This window comes from Ambystoma mexicanum, chromosome 4p (genome assembly GCF_040938575.1).
Source record: "Ambystoma mexicanum isolate Mex_15411 chromosome 4p, UKY_AmexF1_1, whole genome shotgun sequence".
In the NCBI taxonomy this organism is placed as follows: Eukaryota; Metazoa; Chordata; class Amphibia; order Caudata; family Ambystomatidae; genus Ambystoma; species Ambystoma mexicanum.
This window is the reverse complement of record NC_090927.1, coordinates 41489150-41511990: the sequence shown is the minus strand read 5'-3', so window position 1 is coordinate 41511990 and position 22841 is coordinate 41489150. Positions and strand designations below refer to the sequence as shown.

Genomic DNA, 22841 nt, shown 5'->3' with positions numbered 1-22841 from the left:
CCCCTAATTTCACCAAATCGGTAACAATACTTTTCAATCCTTTCTCACCATCAGCCGAAATTTTGTACTGAGGAATTTGCGGCAGTGTAACACCTTCTTTCAAAATTATATTTACTGGCTCTATTTTCAAGCATCCTACATCGTTATCATGCATCGCCCACATACAGGTTGGTACTTAACTTAACTCTCGGTAACGCTTCAGACATAAATTCTGACACCGGGGTATCTTGTGGCCAAATCGTCAGAAACACCCTGTCTGCCGTGCAATGTATAACTGCACCTAATTTTTTCAACAAATTCAATCCCAACAGGTTCTCACCACAATTTTCGGTCAGGAGAAATGGACAATGCTCAGTGAATGGTCCTATGGTAACTGGGACTGGTTGGGACACAGGGTTAATGACTGGTGTACCTGCGAACCCTACGGAAACATTCTTTTGCCCTGACAATGGTATTTCCGGAACCAAGTGAGGGTCTATTGAACACTTTTGCGCTCCTGTATCTACAAGAAAGCGGTGCTCCTTATTCCCGATTCTCATTTCTACGTAGGGTCCTCTCTGATTTACGGGAATAGACACTGGTTCCGACCCCTGTCGTGGGCTGTCCTATTGGGGAAACAACACATCATCCGTTGTGTAGTCACTGCTATTACTGTAATACGTGTTTGGCTGTGTTTCCTCCATCCTGATCACTGTTCTGTTGGTTGTGCTGCCCCTGATTTTGGTTAGGAGCACTTTGGTGTTGCGCTTGGTTTTGATTACCTTCATTATTTTGATGCTGCTGCTGCATATTATTTCTATTCGGGCCATTCGATCCTTGGTGCCCTCTATGCTGTCTTCTCTGGCCAGATCCATTTCTATTCTGCAGATGTGGACATTGCGCTCGCCAGTGTCCTTCCTCCTTACAGTACGCACACTGATTTGGTCCCAATGACCCCCCATGCATATTAGAATTACTCCTCCCCTGTGTGTTCCCTCTCCCTCTATAGTGTCCGGCCACTTGCTGTAGTAGCACCCTTGCTATCGTCCGCATCGCTTCTATTCTAATCTGCAAGGGGTACTCATTACATATCCCATTTATTTCCCCCACCAAAGTCTTTGGGTCCGACATCCATCTCATCGTTTCCCGCACCCATGCCTGCAATCTTCGTTTATCCCCTATTTGTCCGGGTGGGGCAAGGATTTTTGCATATCTAGCCTTGACGTCTTCTTCCTATCTCTCCTGATATCCCTACCCCCATACCCAGGTTCAGTAAACATTTCAGCATAATCATTATCCAATTCATCTTTAAGCTCAAAAAGTCCATACACATGTTCCCTTGCTTCTTCATCTTTTTCTCTGCAGCGTGCTAATGCATTCAGATCTAATAATCGCTGTGGTGGTAATTTCCCAATCAATTGTTTCCATCTCTCCACCAAATATTCACCCATACATTCCAACACTACCTGTCTTTCGTTACTTCTTCGGAAACCATACATCGAGGCCAATGCTGCCGTCCCATCATTCCCGTCTATATACATCTCCGACTGTTGCTGCAACTCCACCTTTCTTTCTTTGCTGATCGCACTGCGAGTCACCCTTGTGCATCCATCTTGTTCAGTCCCGCCTCTCGCCCCCGTGGTTTCAACTTCAACCCCGGGACGGACGGACGGTAACGAGTCTGTATCTAGGGCGGGAGGTGCGGATGGGACAACAGGAGTGGGAAGTGTCTGTTGTGGGCCTGGCTGACTAATAGGAAGTGCTACGTGCGCGGTCTGTGGCTGTGGGAGGGCTTGAGCTACGGGAGGGGCCTGGGCAATAGTTTCTGGCGTGTTTGTACTTGCTTCTGATCTTGGGCCTCGTTTTGTATGGGTCAATAGGTTTTCCATCAATTCATCTGTTATATGCAATTCTCGTTGTGGGTATATTTTTTCTATGTGCAACTAGTCACGTCTACTTGACCTCCTTAGACTCTCCGTCCATTCCTCCTCCTCCTTTTCTTCCGCTACTTCATCTTTTGATTTATGCCTGCGCGCATGCTTCGCTCTACTTCTAAATCGGAGCATTGCTTCCCTTCTCCAGTCCTTAAGGATATCAAATGCTGCGGGACGCACTTTCTTTCTTATCAACACCCTTTCCAGGTTCTCTATTCTCGCTATCTCAAAACTACCATTAATCGGCCACTGATGGTCTTCTTGCTTTCTGGTTTGCCTATGCCAAGTCTCACAGAATATTAACGCTCCCACACCATACTTCACATACATCTCATACGCCGGCGTTCCCCCAGGTGGTGCAATCTGGCCATCTTCCAAAGATTGTCTACCGCAGCGGAAAAAACCCGCTAGAGTGGATAATACCCCAGGCATGTTTCAACCTTCCCCTTGGCTGATCAACCTTACTCTGGGCGTTTGATTTTGCAAAATCAACTCTCAACCAATATCAGGGTTATTTCGAATCGGGGTATGACTCACCTGATAAATCAAATTGTCCTCCAGGACACAATTCGTCCGTATAGAGACGCAACAAACAGTCGTCGTGTCTGCGTTTCTTGGCTCTGCCTCGTTTCGGGACCCTCGCCTCCTTGTTCTCTGGCCAGATACGTCGATCAGGGATCAGATGTGTGCAGATCTGCAAAGAAGTCTCTCATCACTTCTACAGGGCACCCCGAACACCTCTTGTTCCCGGCTTGATCGTCCCGTCCTCGCCATTCTCCGCCTTTACTGTTTTACAACGTACACAATGGAACAAGTGGGGGAGGGTCCCTATTCGGGCGCCATCTTGAAAGGGGCCATTAGGGGTCCCTCGCGTTATGGAAACAAGGCAAATCACCACATACGATAGATACGCCAGACACAAGGTTGTATTCCCAAAATCTAGGGTTTATTGCAAAGCAAATAGTCTCAGTTGGCCAACTCGGTCTCACGCCCCGCGGCGTGTATCTCTAGACCTCGAGGGACGCAAGAGAGCGAACTACGTACATCAGTTAACTATATACAAAATTCACATCATACAATCAGCTGTGACATGTTTAACAACACCCTTTATGAGGTTTCTTTGAACTGGGTTTGATGATGGACAATTTCGACGAATATGACACCGTCAAATATCTATTTTAGCAACAATATGCAACATTGCGAATGTAGCGACATCTTTTCTTTGTTGAACAGAACACAGTGCTTCTGTTCTTGTAAGCGAGCTACATACGGGGGAAGCGTCACATTCCAGACCTTGCTATCTTTGAGTTGCTATTCGTGTCCTGGGAGCCGACACGCTCTACAGGGCCCGGGAAAGGGGGGCTGTAAGAAGAGCATAATTCAAGCCTTTAGCTGCTTTATTCTAACATTTTCTACCATATAACGAGACTAGCTGGCATCTGTGAAATGTTTAAATGCTCTGTTGCTCTCCTCCAAGGCTACGTGCGGGAGGGGACTGGGCATTCCTCTCCGCGGCTGCCTACGTTGTGTTTCAACGAATATCTCTTAGCCTTGTGGCCTTGCTCTTTCACGTTTGGACAATAATGTAACAGTCGAGCAGAATAAGCAAAATAAGCAGAAAAAGCTTTCGGCAAAGCAGGTTGAACAGAAGGCAATGAGCAATTGTTAGAGAACACTTGTAACAAGCGATACTTGTTACATTAAAATGGCCGCACATTGGTCAAGCTTGTAAATCTGTATTTCTGTCGTTATGTACATGAGACGGTTGGCCTTCGGCCACCAAAATACATTTTCCATTAATCGTGAGAGGTGTTCATTTTTTCTGGACCGACAACCCTGTACGGGGACCCTTAGCCATAGTCAAGGAGGGATGGGAGATGCCCACTCCCCCCATTACTAATAATGTAGTAGACTATGTGCTAGGGCTCAGAAAAAGGATGGTACTCCTGATGGGTCTGACTAGTAACAAGTTGAAGGCAGGACAAGCTCTGGTGAAACATTGGTATGACCAGAAGGCTTCCCTTATCAACTTCACACCTGGTCAGAAATTCCTGAACATGAATCCCATACTGCCTAGAGCTTTACAGGACAAATGGTCAGGCCCTTACACAGTGGTAGAGTCACTGGGAGAGGTCAACTATTTAGTGGAACTTGGAAGGCCTGGACAGGCTCCAAAAGTGTTCCATGTAAATAGGTTGAAGGCTTTCATCCCAAGACTTGAAATCGCAGCACTGTTATTGGCTTCAGATGTTGAGGAAGGTAGCTCCATTGAGGGTGTCCGAGTGGCCCCTCACCTGACTTCTGATCAACAGGCTGAGGTGAAAAGTTTGCTTAGGCAATTTTCCCCCTGTTTTCACAGTCCCCTGGATTGACACCTTGGTGCAGACATAACATAGACACAGGAGGCAGTGTACCTACCAAAAGTAGGGGATACAGAATGTCAGACAAAGTAAGGTCTTACATTAAGACAGAGGTCAACAAAATTTTGGATCGTGGGGTGATTGAACCCTCCAGTGGTCCTTGGTCCAGCCCTGTGGTTTTGGTTTCAAAAGCAGGAACTTCGGAATTGAGATTCTGTGTGGATTACAGGGCTCTGAATGCTGTCACCAAGACAGATGCACACCCCTTGCCTAGAACAGATGAGCTGGTGGATACCGTGGGTGCCTCCAAGTACCTCAGCACGTTTGACCTCACTGCAGGCTATTGGCAAATAGCCCTAGCAGAACATGCCAAGGAGAAGACAGCTTTCTCAACTCCAGAGGGCCTTTACCAGTTCAGGGTAATGCCTTTTGGGTTGAAGAATGCACCTGCCACTTTCCAGAGGCCTGTGAATCATGTATTGAATGGGTTGGAAGAATTCTGTCTTGCATATCTGGATGATATAGCAGTTTTCAGTGCCACCTGGGAAGACCATGTGAAACACCTCGGGATTGTGCTCCAGGCTCTTCAGAAAGCCCACTTGACCATAAAGGCTAGTAAATGCCAGATTGGACAAGGCTCAGTGGTTTACCTTGGACATGAAGTAGGTGGAGGGAGGATACAGCCTCTTCCCAGTAAAGTACAAGCAGTACAAGACTGGCCTACCCCCACTACGCAAACCCAAGTGAGAGCCTTCTTAGGACTCACGGGGTATTACAGAAATTTCACGGCAGACTATGGTTCCATAGCTGCCCTCTGACTGCTTTCACCACTCCCAAGAAACCCAAGAAGGTAACTTGGACTGAAGAGTGTGAGAAGGCCTTCAATGGCTTAAAAGACTCCTTGTGCCAGGCCCCTGTTCTCAGGGCCCGTGATTACCAAAGACCTTTTATTGTGCAGACAGATGCCTCTGACACTGGGATAGGAGCTGTACTATCACAAGTAGATGAGAAGGGTAAGGAACACCCTATTGGATTCATTAGTCGCCAGCTTAAGGACTGAGAGCTCAGATGGTCCACAGTAGAGAAAGAATGTTTCTCTATTGTGTGGGCCCTTAGGAAGTTGAGACCCTACCTCTATGAGACCCACTTCACTGTGCAAACTGACCATAAGCCCTTAAAGTGGCTAATGAACATGAAGGGAGAGAATCCAAAGTTGCTTAGGTGGTCCATAAGTCTACAAGGCTTCGACTTCACTATTGAGCATAGGCCAGGTGTCCAACATAGCAATGCTGATGGGTTGTCCAGAATGTTTAACCGACCTGAACAAGAAACTCATCCAGGGGTGGATTAGTTCCCCCTGTCCTTAGTCTGGGGAGGGCAAGTGTTAGGAAAGATTTCATATTTGAATGTAATTTTCCCTCCATGTGTCAACCCCCAAACTTTTTGCTGCTGTTTAAACACCTAGTGTTAGGAAATATTTCATATTTGAATGTAATTTTCCCTCCATGTGTCAACCCCCAAACTTTTTGCTGCTGTTTAAACACCTGTAACTAAACTTTGCCAGAGAAGCACAGCCCTCAGATGCACTCCTCTGGGCTTTCGCTCACTTTTTATGGGGAAACTGAAATGCCCTTAAAACAGTCAGTACTGGTAGACTTCGTTTCCCTTAGTCCTTTCCTCATGTTGCAACTTTTGTGCAACATGTAACAAGTGTACAATGTAACTTACCTTACAGTACACTTGGGTCTCTAGCCTTTCCAAAGACCCTAGAAACTCTCGCTGGGCTTTTTATGAACTGTGCAGATGTGTCACGGACAGGACTGGTGGCAGCTTTCGTTTACATATATTTTTAACCCTTTCTTGCCATGTTAACCGCGTTAATCGCGCTTAGCACGAATAGGTGGCCTGGCTCCAAAATGGCCATGCCACGAGGTTCTTTGCCCTGTCCTTTGGCCATCTTTCCCCTTCCCCAAGTCGAGTCGACCTGGGTCAGTCCTTATTTGGACATGCACTTTCCCGCAAAACCCAATGCTTTCGCGGGCTTCTGCATGCCTTGTGTGTGTGCCTCCAGGATGTGGGCTGGGATGTCTATTCCCAATACACATCCTGGGTGCCAGAGAGTCTAGAGTGTCCTGAATGCCTGGGACCACCGTGGTCCATAACTGGTCCACGTATGGAGTGAGTGTTTGTGAGCAGATCTCCCATTGGGTCCTCTCCGTTTTGGCGCGAAGGGAACTTTGGATAAGAGGAGGCTGAAAACACCACTACCATGTCGATCTCCTGAGTTCACACCGAACAAGGGATAAGTAGCCAAGTATCCTGCAACAGAAGCCGAGTCAAGGAATCGCTGGGGACCCGCTGGAAGGTTTGGCACCATGAGCCCGCTGTCGTCCCGTGAGACCCCTCTGCAACTGGTCGTCCTAGAAGGTCTGCGAAGGCGCTTCGACCCATTTGAATAGTGGGATCAACTATTCTCGGCACCTTCACTAAACCCTGCAAGTAAGCCTCTTCGGAAGTGTCCCTGGGCCAACCAGTGGGCTGACCAGCTTACGTGGGATGTTTGCTCTGTCACCGCCGCCGTTTCGAGGAGACCCCCGAAACTTGGCTTACTGCTAGCTCTGTGTCCACGGCACCCTCACACCGAATTTCGTACACTTGGCATTCCCAGGGCTGAAGTGAGACGAGTGTACACAGACCGGAGTAAAAGCGGTTGCCATGTTGCCCTGCTGTGGCAACGACCTGTGCAAGTTCGCTGCATTTGTGACCCCCTTGCCCCTGAAGCCTGCTGCAGTGGAACTGGGCCAATTCTTCCACCCTGAGCGGAGAAATCGCCACTGTCCCGTTAGGGAATCCTTGCTGCATCTCGGGAACTACACGGTGTCGAGACGTCCTGATTGTCGCATTCGAACCTGCCAGTGAAGTGCACTGTACTGGCGAAGTTTGGGTCTGCCTGCGTCGGGGACCGGTGAGTAATCCCTACCCCAACCGGTGGCCCCTAGCCCAGCAGCCCATTTTTACGCACAAAGTGGCCCCCGAGGGCCCCTTTCCTTTCCACAGCTATTGTAAAATAGCGACTCCATCCCAAGCTTTCCAACTGCCTCTGCCCTCAAGTGGAGGTCCTGTTTGAATAGTGGGAACTTGTTCTTCATCGCCTTATCTACCTTCCTGAGCTGCTAGAGGCCCTTGAAGAGACCCTATCATGTCCATTGGCACAAGCGCGTGCATGTACTATTGAGCATAAGGCTCCTCTCTTCGTAGGGCTTGGACTGCCTCTTAAGTTAGGTGTATCCTCAATGTGGAACTAGTTCTAAAGATTATTTGCACTGCCTGTTTTCCTCCCCATCTAGGTGGTCTACATATTTCGTGCTTTTAACCCCTTAGACCCTAATGGTCTTGTATATATATTGTGTTGATATTGATGTATTGATTTACTCTCGTGATACTGTGATTCTTTGCTACGGTCTATTTTACAAAGGCCTTGTAATACATGTGTGTATATTTTTAATATAACACCTGTCTGGAGTGATTTGTAAGTGTCCTTGCTTTGTATGCTCATTGAGGTCTTTCAGTCACCCTCACCCCTCTTGAGACTTAGTCTTGACCGCCTGCCATAGCTACCCTGACTGGTCTGGCTTGTCCAAAGGTTACCCTGTTCCAAGAAACTAGGCTGGCCTTCTGAACCTCTGCCCCTCCAGGTCAGAGTTCAGAAATCCTTCTTAACACCTGTTTGTTGGCTCCTACGTAGAGGGCGTTACAATAGTTCAGTTTTGATAATACAAGGCCTCTGGCTAAGGTAATGCAGTTCTGAGTGGATAGGAAAGGTTTGGCTGCTCTTATAAGCTTACATGTGTAGGCTGTGGAGGTGGTCATTGAGCTAACCTGTTTATGGAAGGAGAGGGCAGAGTCTAGGTAGATTCCTAGGGTTTTCACTTCTTTAGATACCTTGATGGGATTGACGTCTATAATGAAGCTGGTGTAGTTATGGTCCAGTTTATTTAGATTAGGGGTGGATCTGAGGATGATGAGTTCAGTCTTGTCATCATTCAGGCATTGACTGTGGGAGGCCATCCATGCCTGGATGATGAGGTATACCCTGTTCACCAAGGCCAAATCCTTGTTGTAATCTCCCGTCAACGGGATGAGGATCTGGGTATCATCGGCGTAATTAGTGTAGGTGATACCCAGACCGTCAAGATCATCAAAAAGGGGCTTCGTGAACACGTTCTACAGTGTGGGGGAGACACATGAACCCTGAGGGACCCCACATGTGATGGGGATGGGGTCGGCGGAGGCTGAGGTGGAAAAGACATGCATAGATCTGTTGCTGAGGAATGACTCAATCCAACCGATGGCTTCTTGGGAGAAGTGGGCAGCCGAGTCCAAGTGGTTGCATAACATTTTGTGATCTACTAGATCAAATGCTGCTGTGAGGTCTAGGAGGAGTAGTAGAGCAGTTTTCCCATTATCTCTCAGAGTGTTGATTTGGGCCTTAAGATCAATGAGAGCAGTTTCTGTCCCATGTTGTGGTCTAAAGCCTGATTGCCGGATTCCCAGGAGGTGGTTTTGTTCAAGATATTTTTGTATTTGTTGATAGGCAGTCTTATCTAATATTTTCAGCAGGAAGGGGACGGTGGTGATGGGTCTGTAGTTGGTGGGTATGGAAGGGTCTAGGAGGGTTTTTTGAGTAGAGGGAGGACCCACGATTCTTTGAGATTGTTGGGGATGATGCCTGAAGAGAAGGAGGCATTAATGAGTTTGGTAATGAATGGTGAGAGGTCTCTTGCGGCGTCTTTAATGATTTGTGCGGGGCAAGGGTCGCCCTGGCAATAAGACGGTTTAAGGCTGAGGATGATTTTTTCCACTTCTAATGTAGAGACTTTGGAGAAGCTGAAGCGGGTGGTGGGTTGGGTATGTGGTTCTGAGGTGTGGGGCGTGGGGGAGTGTTGGTGGAGTTAGTATAGTTAGTTAGGGATTCTTTCTTGTTGATTTTGATTTGAAGGCCTGTGACTTTATTAGACAGGGCGTTTTGGACACTAGTGCACCATTGTTTATCTTTCACACATGTGTCTGGGACTAGGACAGGAGTTTCCAACTCTTTGATAATAGAAAACAATTCCTTTGTGCTGGATTTGGCTTGTGAGATTCTCTGGTTATATGATTCTTGTTTAACGAGGATGATTTCTTTTTTGTATGAGGAGGCTATTTTGTTGAGGATCAGCTTGTTAGTATCTGTAGGAGATTTTCTCCAAGCTTGTTCCTTTATGCGCTTCTCTAGTCTGAGAGCTTTTAGGTGGGTAGAGAACCAAGTGTTCAGGTGTTTTTTTGGCTTACATTTTCTCAGTTTGAGGGGTGCAATAGAGTCTAAGGCTGAGCGCATGCTGTTATTGTAACTTTCTACAAGGTGGTGGGGGTTGGAGGTAGCTGAGAGTTGGTTCAAGGTCGGTAGAATGAGGGGGATGAGTTTTTCAGCTGTGATATTTTTCTTTCTTCTCGTAGGAATAGCTGTGGAAAGTACATTATTTGTGATGGGGCTTGAGGCTTCAAGGTTGAAAGTGAGGAGGTGGTGGTCAGACCATGGTTGAGGGGCATTAGCAGTGATGGAGGCCGCACAGTTGTAGTCTGCTACCTAGTCAAGGGTTCTCCGTTTGTTGTGGGTAGGGGTGGATACTCTTTGGGTAAAGCCTAATTCTGACAGGGTATTGTTAATGATGGTAGCCTGGAGGTCTTTGGGATCTTTGAGGCCTAGGTTGAAATCTCCTAGAAGGAGACTCTGGGAGGTATTTATTAGGTTGCTGGTGAGGATGGTGGTGAGGTCTTCCTCGGAGGAACCTAAAGGACCAGGAGGTCTGTAGAATAAGTGGATGTTGATGGTTTAGGAGTTGGGAGTTGGCAGTTGGAAGCTGAGAGATTCACACGAAGGGAGGAGGTTTGTGGTGTCAAGTCTAATGTTTAGGTGCGTTTTGGCAATTATGGCGAGGCCTCCGCCTCTGGATTCTGCTCTGTCCGCACGGAGGATAGTGTAGTCATCAGGGATGGCTTGTGAGAGAGCTGGGCTAGCAGCTGCATGGAGCCAGGACTCAGTGATGGCTAGGAAATCTAGTTCATCTGCAAGAATAAGGTCTGCTATATATGTGGCATGGGCTACTACAGATTGCGCATTAATTAAGGTGCCTCTTATGGGCGTAGAGATAGTTTTGGTGCAGGTGGTTAAGTTGTGAGCCTTATGCTTGGTCATAGTATTAGTTAGGCTATGCTTGGGTGTGTCCATGGGGCGGTTGGTAGGAGTGACTGTGTACATAGGTGGGGTCCGGTTAGTCAATTTAGACTGGATGGAATCCCTGGCTCGAGATTCATATAGTTTGGGTAATCTGGCCCGTAGTTTGGCATTTCTAGCAGTGAGGTTGCATGGTGTAGTGGGATACATAATGAGTGGGGGAATGTTGCCTATGGAGGCAGAGCTAAAGGTAGGGCTAGGCTGGCCAGATAAATGGATGAGGTGGAAAATTGGTTTCAGCAATGCTGAGTAGATGCCTGGGAGGTACATTCTGTTGGGTGTAGGTATGGTGTGGCGGTCAGATGGCAGGGCAGGTAGCTACTAGGTGCATCTTAGATGCCCGGGCGGTATTCAAAGACGGGGCAGCTAGGTACCAGAATGCAATTATCTAATGCAGCAGTCAGATAGAGGGTCAGGTGACTACTAGGCTACTTGGCAGCGTTGGTGGTGTTCACAGGGCAGGACAGCAAGGTGCAGAATGCAGTAATCAATGCAGCCGTCGAATAGAGAGGCAGGTGGTTGCTAAGTGCATCATATAAATGACGGGCCCATTGTTAGCATGCTGGCCCCCTCGCGGGACCCGCAAGGGGACCTCGTAATAGGGCGGAATGGGTTTAACGATGCCGGCACCTTTACCGGTGCCGTTAAACCCATTCCGCCAGGGTCGTAATGAAGCCCTAAGGGTAGCTAGCATTTGGGCTGGTATCTTTTACCAGTAGTGCAGTACTGTGAGGTGCGCTCTGTGTGTTGATTTGTGGAGAGCCTGCAGTTCATCTGATAGTTCTTGTAATGCTTCATTTTGGGCTCCGTAGGATTAGTTGCGCGTCAAAATCTGTAAAGCGGCCCACTCCCCTTTCTCCCCTTTGTAAGGAAGGCATGGTATCAAAGCAAGACAGACACAAGTGATCACAGTTCAAGGGTATTTATTATTCTGTACAATGGGTGAGATAAACACCTAAGCTTAACCTAACTCTAAGATGGGAGCAAGCTACGACCATCAAATAATAATAATATGGTCCTAGTGGAGTCTAATCAAATTAAGAGGGCATATACTAAAAATAAACTATTGCCAATCCTTACCGCTACGTTACAAAAGAGTGTGGGATCATGTTCACAAGAAAAGAAGGAAGTGTTGGCCGGGGTCTCCCTTCCCAGTGTTTTTAGCATGGGACAAGGTGGGATTCTCGAGCACGGCACACTCCTGGGCTTCTCCAGCACAAGGTTACAGTTCCTTTTTCAGTATCAGCGCCGTCTGTGGTTAAGTCTCCTCTCATGCAAAGTCTCTTGCTTCAGAGGGCCTGATATGCCAAAACAACAAAAATAAAAGTACCTTCTGGTAATCTTTACATGGGGTGAATACCTGTCACCTTTGGATCCCCCTCAGCCGGGCTCTGATCTTCTCGCAATCGTCAGCCTCCCTCAATCAGGTTCAGACCAACCACTCGCTGTGGACATCCCTCAGTCGAGTTCACACTTGTCATCACAGTGTTCATAGGTGTTTTAACACTATGCAGGATTCACTTCCCCCAGTCAGGCTTTCTTTTAACCCCCAGTCAGACTTCTATCATCGGTATGATTTAGCAGGCATCACTCGGTCGGGTTCACATTTGCCCCAGTATCACAGTTCCTTTGTTTTAGTTTTTCTTTTCCCCTACAATAATCGAAAGTCTTAATGTCTTTTTAAACAGTAGCACAATGTTCAGATTAGGTCTACCTCGTCCGCGCTCAGACCTTCTAAAGGGCGATCACGTCTTGCCGGGTCACTCTGTTAGCCTACGGCATGCACTGGCTTCCTATCCTCACAGTTTGTACGGCGTTCTCCACGATCGGGCGCCAACGCTAGTTCACAACAACAAAACCTCTTCTTTAGTGTGGCAAGGACTTCGATTGTACAAAGGATTTGACTTGGCCCTTGTATGACCACCTTAACACCTTATACCGGCCTTCCTTAAGGCCTCTTGGCACTTGTAGTTTCCTTTACTCGCAATGTTCAACAGTCTCTTTGTTCAGGAGAGGGGCCCAAGCTAGCGACTTTCGACTGAACGCCCACGTCGCACTGGACCACTCTGACTCTGGTACCCAGTTTGTTCATCAACAACCTTTTGTTTAACTTATCTTCTTACTGTTGCTACTGCAACCTTCGAGCCTAACACAAGCCGGTCGACTATCAGTTGCCTCCGACTCACCGGCTATGTTAGACTTGCTTTGTCCCTTTTTGCCGCTGGAGTCAAGGATGGTACGTTGATGGCCACCCACCTCCACTCCCTGGCAATCAGTGTGGGAGCGTGCCATGTACCACTGACATCCGTCGCACCACCTGCCAGCTGCGATTCCTGGTCTTGCGTATCTTTGATCGGAGGCTTTGCGGGTCTGGGTTGAAAAGGACAACGGCAACTCACTCCTTGACGTCCTTTCTGGTCTCACCACCTTTCTCCTCTGTTTGAACTGCCGTCCTGGAATGGCTGCTTCGTCGTGCGTTCGGCCTTGCACAGAGTGTGCTTGTGTGCTCCGCCTCTTATCCCTATGGGTAAGGGAAAGGGTAGTCAGGTGTGTGTGTCGGTAATTGTCTGACCCTTCTGTTGGGTCATGTCGGGAAAACGGCTCGGGTAATAGTCTGTTGTCTTTCACATTGTAAGAAAGTGATTTTGTCGGAAAGGGGGCAGGGTAGAGTTTCTGAGTATCCTACTGGTCAGGATGGCAAAAAGGTGTCAAAAGGAAGGGGGTACCGCGTCTCACCCTTCGGTGGCCCACTTCCACTTCCCGAGGACCCCTCAGGTGATCCTCCCTCACTAGTCCAACACCATGAACTGGATCCAATAGCGATGGCCGTGTCCTGGCCACCTGGATGACAGATCCCTGGGGACTAGTAAGTGATACACTGTCAGGTTTCTCACACCTTCTACCAGATACATGGGTCTTCTGATGGTCCAGAGTAGTGTTCTAGGCCCAGAGTCTAGTCTGCTCTTGTGGAAGGACTGTGTGTGGGGGGATCCCTCTGTCCCTTCCACCCAGCACTGATTGGCTCACTCCTGTTGGTTGGAAGATCCTTCTCCCAGTACCACAAAAGAAAGATCTCTTGCGTATTAGCATGATATTGGAACAGCGATAGACACTGATCAAGGGTAGCCAGAAAGAAGGGAGATAGAATTGAAGGACAGAGACTACCAGAAGATAGCATGCAGATATTTGATCATTTGGCCCCCAGAGCCCGGCATTAGATTATTGCAGTGAGTATATTATTAGCATGCATGTAAGATTTGATAGCGACGGCATTGGTTAGGTGCGTCTATCTACAGTGTTCACTGTGCCCACATAGTTCAATATCTGGTAACTTCAGCCTTGTTGACCGTCCTTTGCACCCCTCTGTAAGTCTGTCTATAGTTTTCATGACAGTGCATTTAGTGACAGCACTGTCCTGGTGCGTCTGTTTACTAAGTATATACCTGAAAACAAAGGTATATATTAGTTTATCAATGTTTTTTCTTTTTCCTCTTGATTGTTAAATGTGTGTGCTTGTGTTTTGTTTTTTGCGTTTTATATTGAAGCGGTCCTATTTTCTTTTTCTATGATGATTCTGATGTTCTACATGTTTTGTTTTTAATGTATCGCTTATGTTTAGAATAAGGAATATGTTCTGGGGATGTCCCTGAGGAAAGACTAGTACAAATCTGAAATGCATTTGGCACAGAATTATTATCTGATCGCCTCCTTTTCATTGTACAAACAACTCGTTTGGAATTCGACCAATAGAGAACATGATGGGGAAAGGTGTACTGCGATATATATTTTCTGATCAGTAGCTTGATTTTTCAGGTGAAAGTTAAACTACCAGTTGCATGTTTGCAAGGGATAAGGTGGCACCACAGGGTTATGTTTCCTGGTCCTGGTTTTAACATTATATAGGCCACCTGATTGCAAAGGTGGATTATGCTGCCTTGCCCTAATACCTATTTGTAATTGTTAGTAGTTCTTGAGTTTGAGTAAATCAAGGTTGTGCCCACCCCTCCTTGTGTTTTCACTACCAAAAACTAGTCCCAAGGAGGGAAATGGAAGATGGTGGAGGAATTATTAGGAAGAGAAGAAATCGGGTCGAGCAGAGGAAAGGAGGCCCCTGGGCAAAACTGGCACAAGGCAGCAGGAAGCTAATAACACCAACCGTAAGTGTCACCTTGCAGACTGAAAGCAATGGTCACACAAAGGCCTGTGAAACTCCTCTGGGTTTTATGGTGAATCACATGAGAGTAAGCCTCCCAGCCAGACTGACTCTTGCCCTGAGCAAAGCACATGCATGGAACCGTGCTGCTGATTATGCCCCAGCGTCTGTGCAGTTTGGAAGCCATGGAGCGCCCCAAGCTTAAGAATGCTGCGTATGTGGCAATAAGACTGAACCCGCACCCAACCCCCCAGCACCATTGGGGCGAATGCTGCAAGAGCGAGTTGGACCTCGGGTAAGGCAGCATTCTGACACCCAGTATTTCCTCCATCTACAGATTTCTCAGAATCATTTTATCATGTGTATCGGGTAAAATACTGGCCTTAGTTACTGCACCACTAGAGGGACGTCTAGATACTAAAGGGGACGGAGCTTGTGGACAATAGTCACATGACCAGTGACCTAAAGCAGGGTTGCATCCTGGCCACTTCCATTACTTCCACCCAAAAATGGAGGAAAATAAAATATTTTGTGGTTGCAATGCACAAATGTTTATTTACACTACCAATAAGCTTGCAAAGAAAGCTTATTTCTCATCAGAAATGTGTTCCCAATTAATGACCCAAGGCCAATATCAATATAACCCTTTTATATTGAGTTTTACACATAAGTACAATAGACTGTGTAATTGGTATTGGAATGAGGAAAAAGTAGTAATAACCAAGCTTGAGAATAATGAGTCTGAAACAAAAAACACCTCCCTGATTATGAATGGTCTGTGGACGTTTGATAAAATGTACTGCAGCCCCTTGACTGAAATGCATAGAGGACGCACTTTAGAGAAGATCCCTTGGCTTGGGGAACGTCTCCTGCATGGAATATCTTTATTCAGAGTTTGGTATTAATACATGGGTTGCCAGGTAGAACAAAAGCACTCTTATTTGGATATAAGACGTTGGGAAAACCTCATTATATTTCTGAAATGGCTGAAAGACGAGCTCTGGAGATCGCCTTAAAATTCCAAACATTGAAAGTATTTCTAGAGTATGTAATGAAAAGGGAAGGGTGGGGTCACTAGGGCACCCGCACCCATATAGGGCTCTGCACAAAGACTGAATAAAATTCAGAGGAGATTTGTAGAGAAATAGGATTGCAAAGATGCAATATTCTGGCTTGGAGCTTTAAGGGAAAAGGAGGTTGCTTTAATTTTGGCTATGTTACGACTTTGGTTTAGAATTTGAAGCCTTAAAGACATGTGAAATATTTCTAAACCAATGAAACACTATTTCAAAAATAAATAAACTGTGCATGTCTAATATTTCTTTTTTCTTTGTTTAGAAAGATAATGTGTCAATTTTCTTTTACAGTTTTCTAAAGCCTGCACAGAAAACGCAAAGGGTAAAGATGTAAAAAGCCCGAAGAATGGGTTTACCTGTAACAAAAGGGAGGATGTTGGATATCTCATGGAATGGACGTTTCTAGAAGGCCAGTCTGGTCAAGAACTGGGAGTGAAGGAAACTACGCATTATTAAAAGGATTTCTATTATCACGCGCATTGCATATTCAGAGTGTCAAGGTAACCGGGAGAAGGAAATGCTTCTGAAAAGTAAAAGAAAATGCATGGATGAGCAGGAGACCCAAGCAGGAAAGCAAGTCTGAATTGGAATTACTATTTAATTCTAAATTCATAGCATGTTTATTTACAAAGGAATGCAAATAGTTGAAAACCATATCAGTGCATTGAATTCGAAAACACTACATACCAAGGCTGGATCCAATAACCCTAACAAACATGTTCTTTTCACAATCAGCATACTAACAATTTAAGACATTAAATCATTAAGATTCTCTCAGAACACCCAAATAGGGAGAAGTTGTCAAAAATTCAAATTGCATGGACACACGGAGGTGAAGAATCGAAGCTCCTAATAAGAGCTTTCCTTTGTACAATGCAATTATAACCATGAGCGCAGCACTGAGAGATGAATATAGAACATTCTATGAAAATGGCTGACCCTGTAATGAGGTTCACTTTGCTGTGGCATTCTTGCTAAACACAATCCAAGCTGGAGAAATGAAACCCCCAGAGAAACCTTGCCAGGACAATGAATGCCATGAAAGCTTCAGTCTGAAAACCCATCCTGCTCAAAATGAGAAAACCCACGCAGGAGAAAATCCTCATCAGTGCACAGAATGTCATAACCGTTTCAGCCAAAAAACATATCCAACTCTACATGAGAAGACCCGTACAGGAGTAAAACCTTATCAGTGCATTCATTGTCAGAAAAGCTTCAGTTGGAAAAGCAACCTAACCACCCATGAGAGAAGCCACACAGGAGCCAAACCTTATCGGTGCTCTGAATGTCAGAAATGTTTCAGTGATAAAAGCAACCTAACTACCCATGAGAGAAGCCACACAGGAGCCAAACCTTATCAATGCTCTGAATGTCAGAAATGTTTCAGTCAGAAAAGCAGCCTAACTATCCATGAGAGAAGGCACACAGGAGCCAAACCTTATCAGTGCTCTGAATGTCAAAAATGTTTCAGTCAGAAAAGCAGCCTAACTACCCATGAGAGAAGCCATACAGGAGCCAAACCGTATCGGTGCTCTGAATGTCAGAAATGCTTCAGTGAGAGAAGCAGCCTAAATACCCATGAGAGAAGCCACACAGGAGCCAAACCTTATCAGTGCTCTGAATGTCAAAAATGTTTCAGTCAGAAAAGCAGCCACACTACCCATGAGAGAAGCCACACAGGAGCCAAACCGTATCGGTGCACTGAATGTCAGAAATGCTTCAATGAGAAAAGCAGCCTAAATACCCATGAGAGAAGCCACACAGGAGCCAAACCTTATCAGTGCTCTGAATGTCAAAAATGTTTCAGTCAGAAAAGCACCCTAACTACCCATGAGAGAAGCCACACAGGAGCCAAACCGTATAGGTGCTCTGAATGTCAGAAATGCTTCAGTGTGAAAAGCAGCCTAAATAAACATGAGAGAAGCCACACATGTGCCAAACCTTATCAGTGCTCTGAATGTCAGAAATGCTTCAGTGAGAAAAGCAGCCTAACTAAACATGAGAGAAACCACACAGGAGACAAACCTTATCAGTGCTCTGAATGTCAGAAATGCTTCAGTCACAAATGCAACCTAACCACCCATGAGCGAATCCACACAGGATCCAAACCTTATCGGTGCTCTGAATGTCAGAAATGCTTCAGTCAGAAATTCAACCTAACTACCCATGAGAGAAGCCATACAGGAGTAAAACCTTATCAATGCTCTGAATGTCAGAAATGCTTCAGTGTGAAAAGCAGCCTAACTACCCATGAGAGAAGCCACACAGGAGCCAAACCGTATCAATGCTCTGAATGTCAGAAATGCTTCAGTGAGAAAAGCAAGCTAACTATACATGAGAGAAGCCACACAGGAGCCAAACCTTATCAGTGCTCTGAATGTCAGAAATGCTTCAGTGAGAAAAGCAGCCTAACTAGACATGAGAGAAGCCATACAGGAGCCAAACCTTATCGGTGCTCTGAATGTCAGAAATGCTTCAGTCAGAAAAGCAAGCTAACTATACATGAGAGAAGCCACACAGGAGCCAAACCTTATCAGTGCTCTGAATGTCAGAAATGCTTCAGTGTGAAAAGCAGCCTAACTAAACATGAGAGAAGCCACACAGGAGCCAAACCTTATTGGTGCACTGAATGTCAGAAATGCTTCAGTATGAAAAGCAGCCTCACAACCCATGAGAGAAGCCACACAGGAGCCAAACCTTATCAGTGTTCTGAATGTCAAAAATGCTTCAGTCAGAAAAGCAGCCTAACTGCCCATGAGAGAAGCCACACAGGAGAAACCTCCCCTGCAGTGAATGACAGAAAAGCTTCAGCCAAGAAATCTATACTAACTTAATACAAAAAACCCATGCATCAAAAGAACCATACTACAGCGCTGAATGTCAGAAAAAAAATCGGCCCTTAATGATCTTTAATTCTCCCTGTGACAAGCTACAGAGGACAATACCCTGCAGAGAAGCCCCTTGCATGTCTGGAAAGCCCCCTGCATGACTGGGAAGCCCCCTGCAAGTCTGGGAAGCCCCCTGCATGTCTGAGAAGTATCTTCCAGAAATGAAGCAGCTAATCATGTGCATCCAAACAGGAGTAAAACCTTCAGTGCTTTGAATATCAGGAAAGCCTGAGTCAGAAAGGCAACCAAAATCGAGATGGGAGAAAACACACAAAGGACACAAAGCTTGTCAGTTCACTGCATGTCTGAAATGCTTTAGTTACAAAATCAGTTTAAGGCCACATGAGAAATCCCTTTCTGTGTAATGGACGTCAGAAAATATGATACAAATCTAATTCAGAGGCCTGCAACCTTTGGATTTGATTTATTATGCACCAAAAACCATACAGGTAATAGGGAGTGCTAAAAAGATTCAAGACCGCACATAACGCAGACAACTGTAGGGGAGGACTGGCCGCGAGGCCCTCCTCACCTACAGCTTTCTCCCCAGGTGAGGACCATGACTCGGTGGACGCCCCCTCATGCCACCCGGGCCCAGGTGGAGGAGGATTCGCCCGCCGACGACATTGCCCACACGCACCTCGTCTTTGCATTTACCAAAAATCGAGTCAGGCCTAGATGCCATCTTGTCTAGCAAACACGGCGTGAGTTTAGCACACTGTAACGAGGCCCCCACCTTTGGAGGGCCTTTCATGCATCTCTGTCGCCTCAGCAGCACTGGCAGATCCGCTGCGAGCGCGTTCCCATGAGAAAGTCGGAGATGAGCTAAACCCGAGATGCCAACACGGCAACATTATATTAGTAACAATGTGATATTGCACCCCGTATGACCCGGACCGCAAGGCCGGGGTAGCGAGGAAAAAAGCTGAAGCATCACTATCTGAAGAAGGTAGAAAACAATTCAAGTATTGGTACTAATGAACTACCTCTGTTTTAAAATGTGAATAAGCCATAAAAATGTAACGTTATATGATATCCCTCCAGGTCTGGACTAATGCTGCTATAACCACGGAGAAAGATGTTGACCAAACGTATAACCTCTATCTGTAAAAGTGTTTTTTCCATAGTATGTAGAAACTGGAACTCATATATGTTTACTGAACCACCCAAAGTGGCAAGCATCAATCTCTGTAGGCCATAACCTAGATATCCCTCGTATAACGTCTAAATGTACATACAATACGCACACAATGTAATGAATGTAATGTTAGGCAATGAAAAGGTACTGGAATCGACTGTCTTAAAGAAATGTGTAATGAAATTGAAATATATATGTGTGTCTAAATAACGTCAAAATAAGGCAGAACAGTATAAAACTTCTGCATTTACTGATCAGCAACGCACGAGGAAAATACCTTTGTGGATATGCAAGGCCATTCCCTCTCCCACCCTACCAAGCCTGCAAGATAAAAAAGCTAAGACTTGTGCCGCGCTCCCTCACCTCCCCCAACCAAGCTGGCGTTACTTCAGAGGCCCCGGCGCCGCAACCAAGGCCATAGCCTGCCACCTGTGTTATTTACAGCACGGTAATAAACCCACAGATGAACCCACTGATCTACCAGCACCCTTTCATAAATCCCACGAACCCCCCAAGAATCCTGACCCCGTGTAAGGACGACCCCCATCATTGAGACAAGACACAGAGACCCATCTATATAATAACTTCTAACGCAGCAGACAGACATGTATCATTCGGCCCAGGCCCCAGAGCCCCGTCCTACGACCTAAAGTACCGGTCAATAGGACACAGGTAAATCTCACCCCAACCGATAACCACCAGACCTCTCACGAGGTGCATTCCTCATGTGTTGCGTTTATTTTATAAGATAAGCTACGGAACAATTTATTAGTGAACATAAATGTCATTTTCTGAATAACTGCAGTGTGCATGGCCTAGGGCAACTAAGACAGGAAAGGTATTCATCATTGTCACAGGCTGCCCCAGCGCACCAACACCGCACGGATGACCTCAAGCCGGCCTGCCAGGCCCAACCCAACCCACGAGGCTGACCAGTGACGTCGTCTTGCCAAGACCAACCATGCTGCAGCAACACCTATAGTTAGTCGACGATACCCAATCCCAATTAACTTGTGCCCCCTATAGTGTTTAGGTGTTGATGACGTTTTCTGTATTAGAAATACGCCTGTCTTTGCTATTGTCAGACAGAGCGCTCTCGTAGGTTGCAGAGTTCTTTGCATGCCTTATCCTTGGATAAACTCCCACTTACGCTCACCCGCACTCTGTCTTGGTCTTATTCCCACTACGGGAGAGTCCCTTATTGTCTCTCATTGCGGGGAGGATCGTGCTGAATTGGGGGCGCTTCCCTTCAGTGGTGACCCCGATAGCGTGATATCTCCAAATTATTTTTCCTAACTCCTTCTTTAACGACCCCCTTGTGGCACGAGAATCTCCGGTTGAGAAGGGATACGCACGGTGAACCGCCTCCGGGAGGCCGCCCGCCAACGGCGACCGGCACAATAAGAAGTGCGCACTCAATGAGAAAGGGTACGGGATCCCGATTGGAAAAAAATCCCCTTTGAGTGCCGCTCGCCGGAGCCAGGGGCTGACCGTTGAGTTACCGGTAACGCCGCCTGGACGGACCCAGTTTCGGAGAGTATCGGTTCAAGACGGGCACGTGAGTACCGAGTGCGAGTGATCGACAAGGGGAGAAGAAGGGGAAGTGGGAATAGAGGAACGGGGAAAGGTAGAGAAGGAGAATTGCGGGGGTCTACTAAAGACGGGTCTTGAAACTTTCTTTATTCTTTCTTTCGCATATGGCCATTAGGAGTAAGAAATAAGTGACGTGGTAGAAGTGACGGAAACCTAGCTCCGAAAGGGGGTGGAAGGCGGCGCCGCATAGTACTATCTAAATTAGTACTGGGAATATATGAAGAAGTGAGAAATAAGTTATTGGTGTCTAGCAAAAGGAGACACCGGGAATATTTTTTAGTGATTGTGCTCTCTCTCTCTCTATTTCTTTTTTTCCATTTCCACGGGGTAGGGGGTGAAAATGAGAAGGGTATGAAGTAGTTAGAACATCTTAAAAAGTGGGGACTCAGTAGTGGCACGTACAGACGTGAACACAGTAACCTTAGTAGGGAAACAGGGACAGCTGGCTAGGGAGGAAAGGGAGGAAAAAGACAAAAGTGTGAGTGGGAAGTATTGTGAAGGGTGCGCGCACCGTACGAGTGTTAGAGACGAACAGGTGGCCGTGAGGTGGTGCCAAAGAGTGTGGACATAACCAGTACTAGATCGATTGCCAGTGAGATCACATAAGTGTGCCTGAGAATGAGAAAGAGATGAGATATGGTGAGTGAGAAGAGATTTGTGCACTGAATTACAGTGGGTGACAATTTTGAGAGGTCCGCTCTTGTCTGTGCCATAAAGGTATACGTACGCATATTTACACCTATTTAAAAGTTACGAAGGCGAACGCGGTAGCGCTGACGATTTAGAGGATGGGGGCTGAAACTCCCTTGTCACACATTTGTAAGAGCTTGCCGGGATATGCTGAACGCATAAATAAATATCATGATCAATGGTTAACAGAATTGAAAGGGGAGGGGTTGCCCCAGATTTGGCCAGAAGGAGGGTCTTTTGACAAAAGCGTTCTCGATATGGTATGTACCTGTATTCGCCTCAAGTATAAGGGGAAAAAATGGCAGACTAGGAAGGAGATATTAGATCTCTGGAGATTGTTTGAGGAAGTACCCCCACCCAAAGCCCCAGCACCAAATATTGATTTACCCTCCACCACAGACAATCCACTAATGACTCCACGAGAGGAAAAGGAACAGGTAAGCATAGAACAACCTGCGGAGGTGGTTATGTTGTACCCAATGCTACCCAAACCAGCCCCTGCAACAGGATATAGCGACCCTATTTATGTGCCTCCCCCGTCGACCAGCACACCACAGAGGCCAACTGCACCCCCACCATACGAAAACACCAGAGAGCGCGCCCAGGGAGGCCCACAGAGAGTGGATATAGAGAAGTTAACGAGTGACTTAGAGTCGAGGCTTACAGTGGCAAGAGATGAACTCTCAAGAATAAAAGACATATGTGAACGCACAGCATGCGCCCCTACACAATCTGGACACACGTCTAGAGCGTCAA

At 46.5% G+C, this 22841-nt stretch overlaps 1 protein-coding gene across 1 annotated transcript in view; it reads left to right on the top strand.

Moving 5' to 3' along the window:
• LOC138452731 (zinc finger protein 208-like) overlaps window positions 1-18619 on the top strand; it is a 292035-nt gene extending 273416 nt beyond the window's left edge. Inside the window, exons 5-6 of the mRNA XM_069605079.1 lie at window positions 16039-16098; window positions 16721-18619. Coding sequence (XP_069461180.1) covers window positions 16039-16098; window positions 16721-18610 — 1950 coding nt within the window. The 3' untranslated portion in view covers window positions 18611-18619. The remainder of the gene's footprint in view (window positions 1-16038; window positions 16099-16720) is intronic.
• Window positions 18620-22841: the final 4222 nt, after the last annotated feature.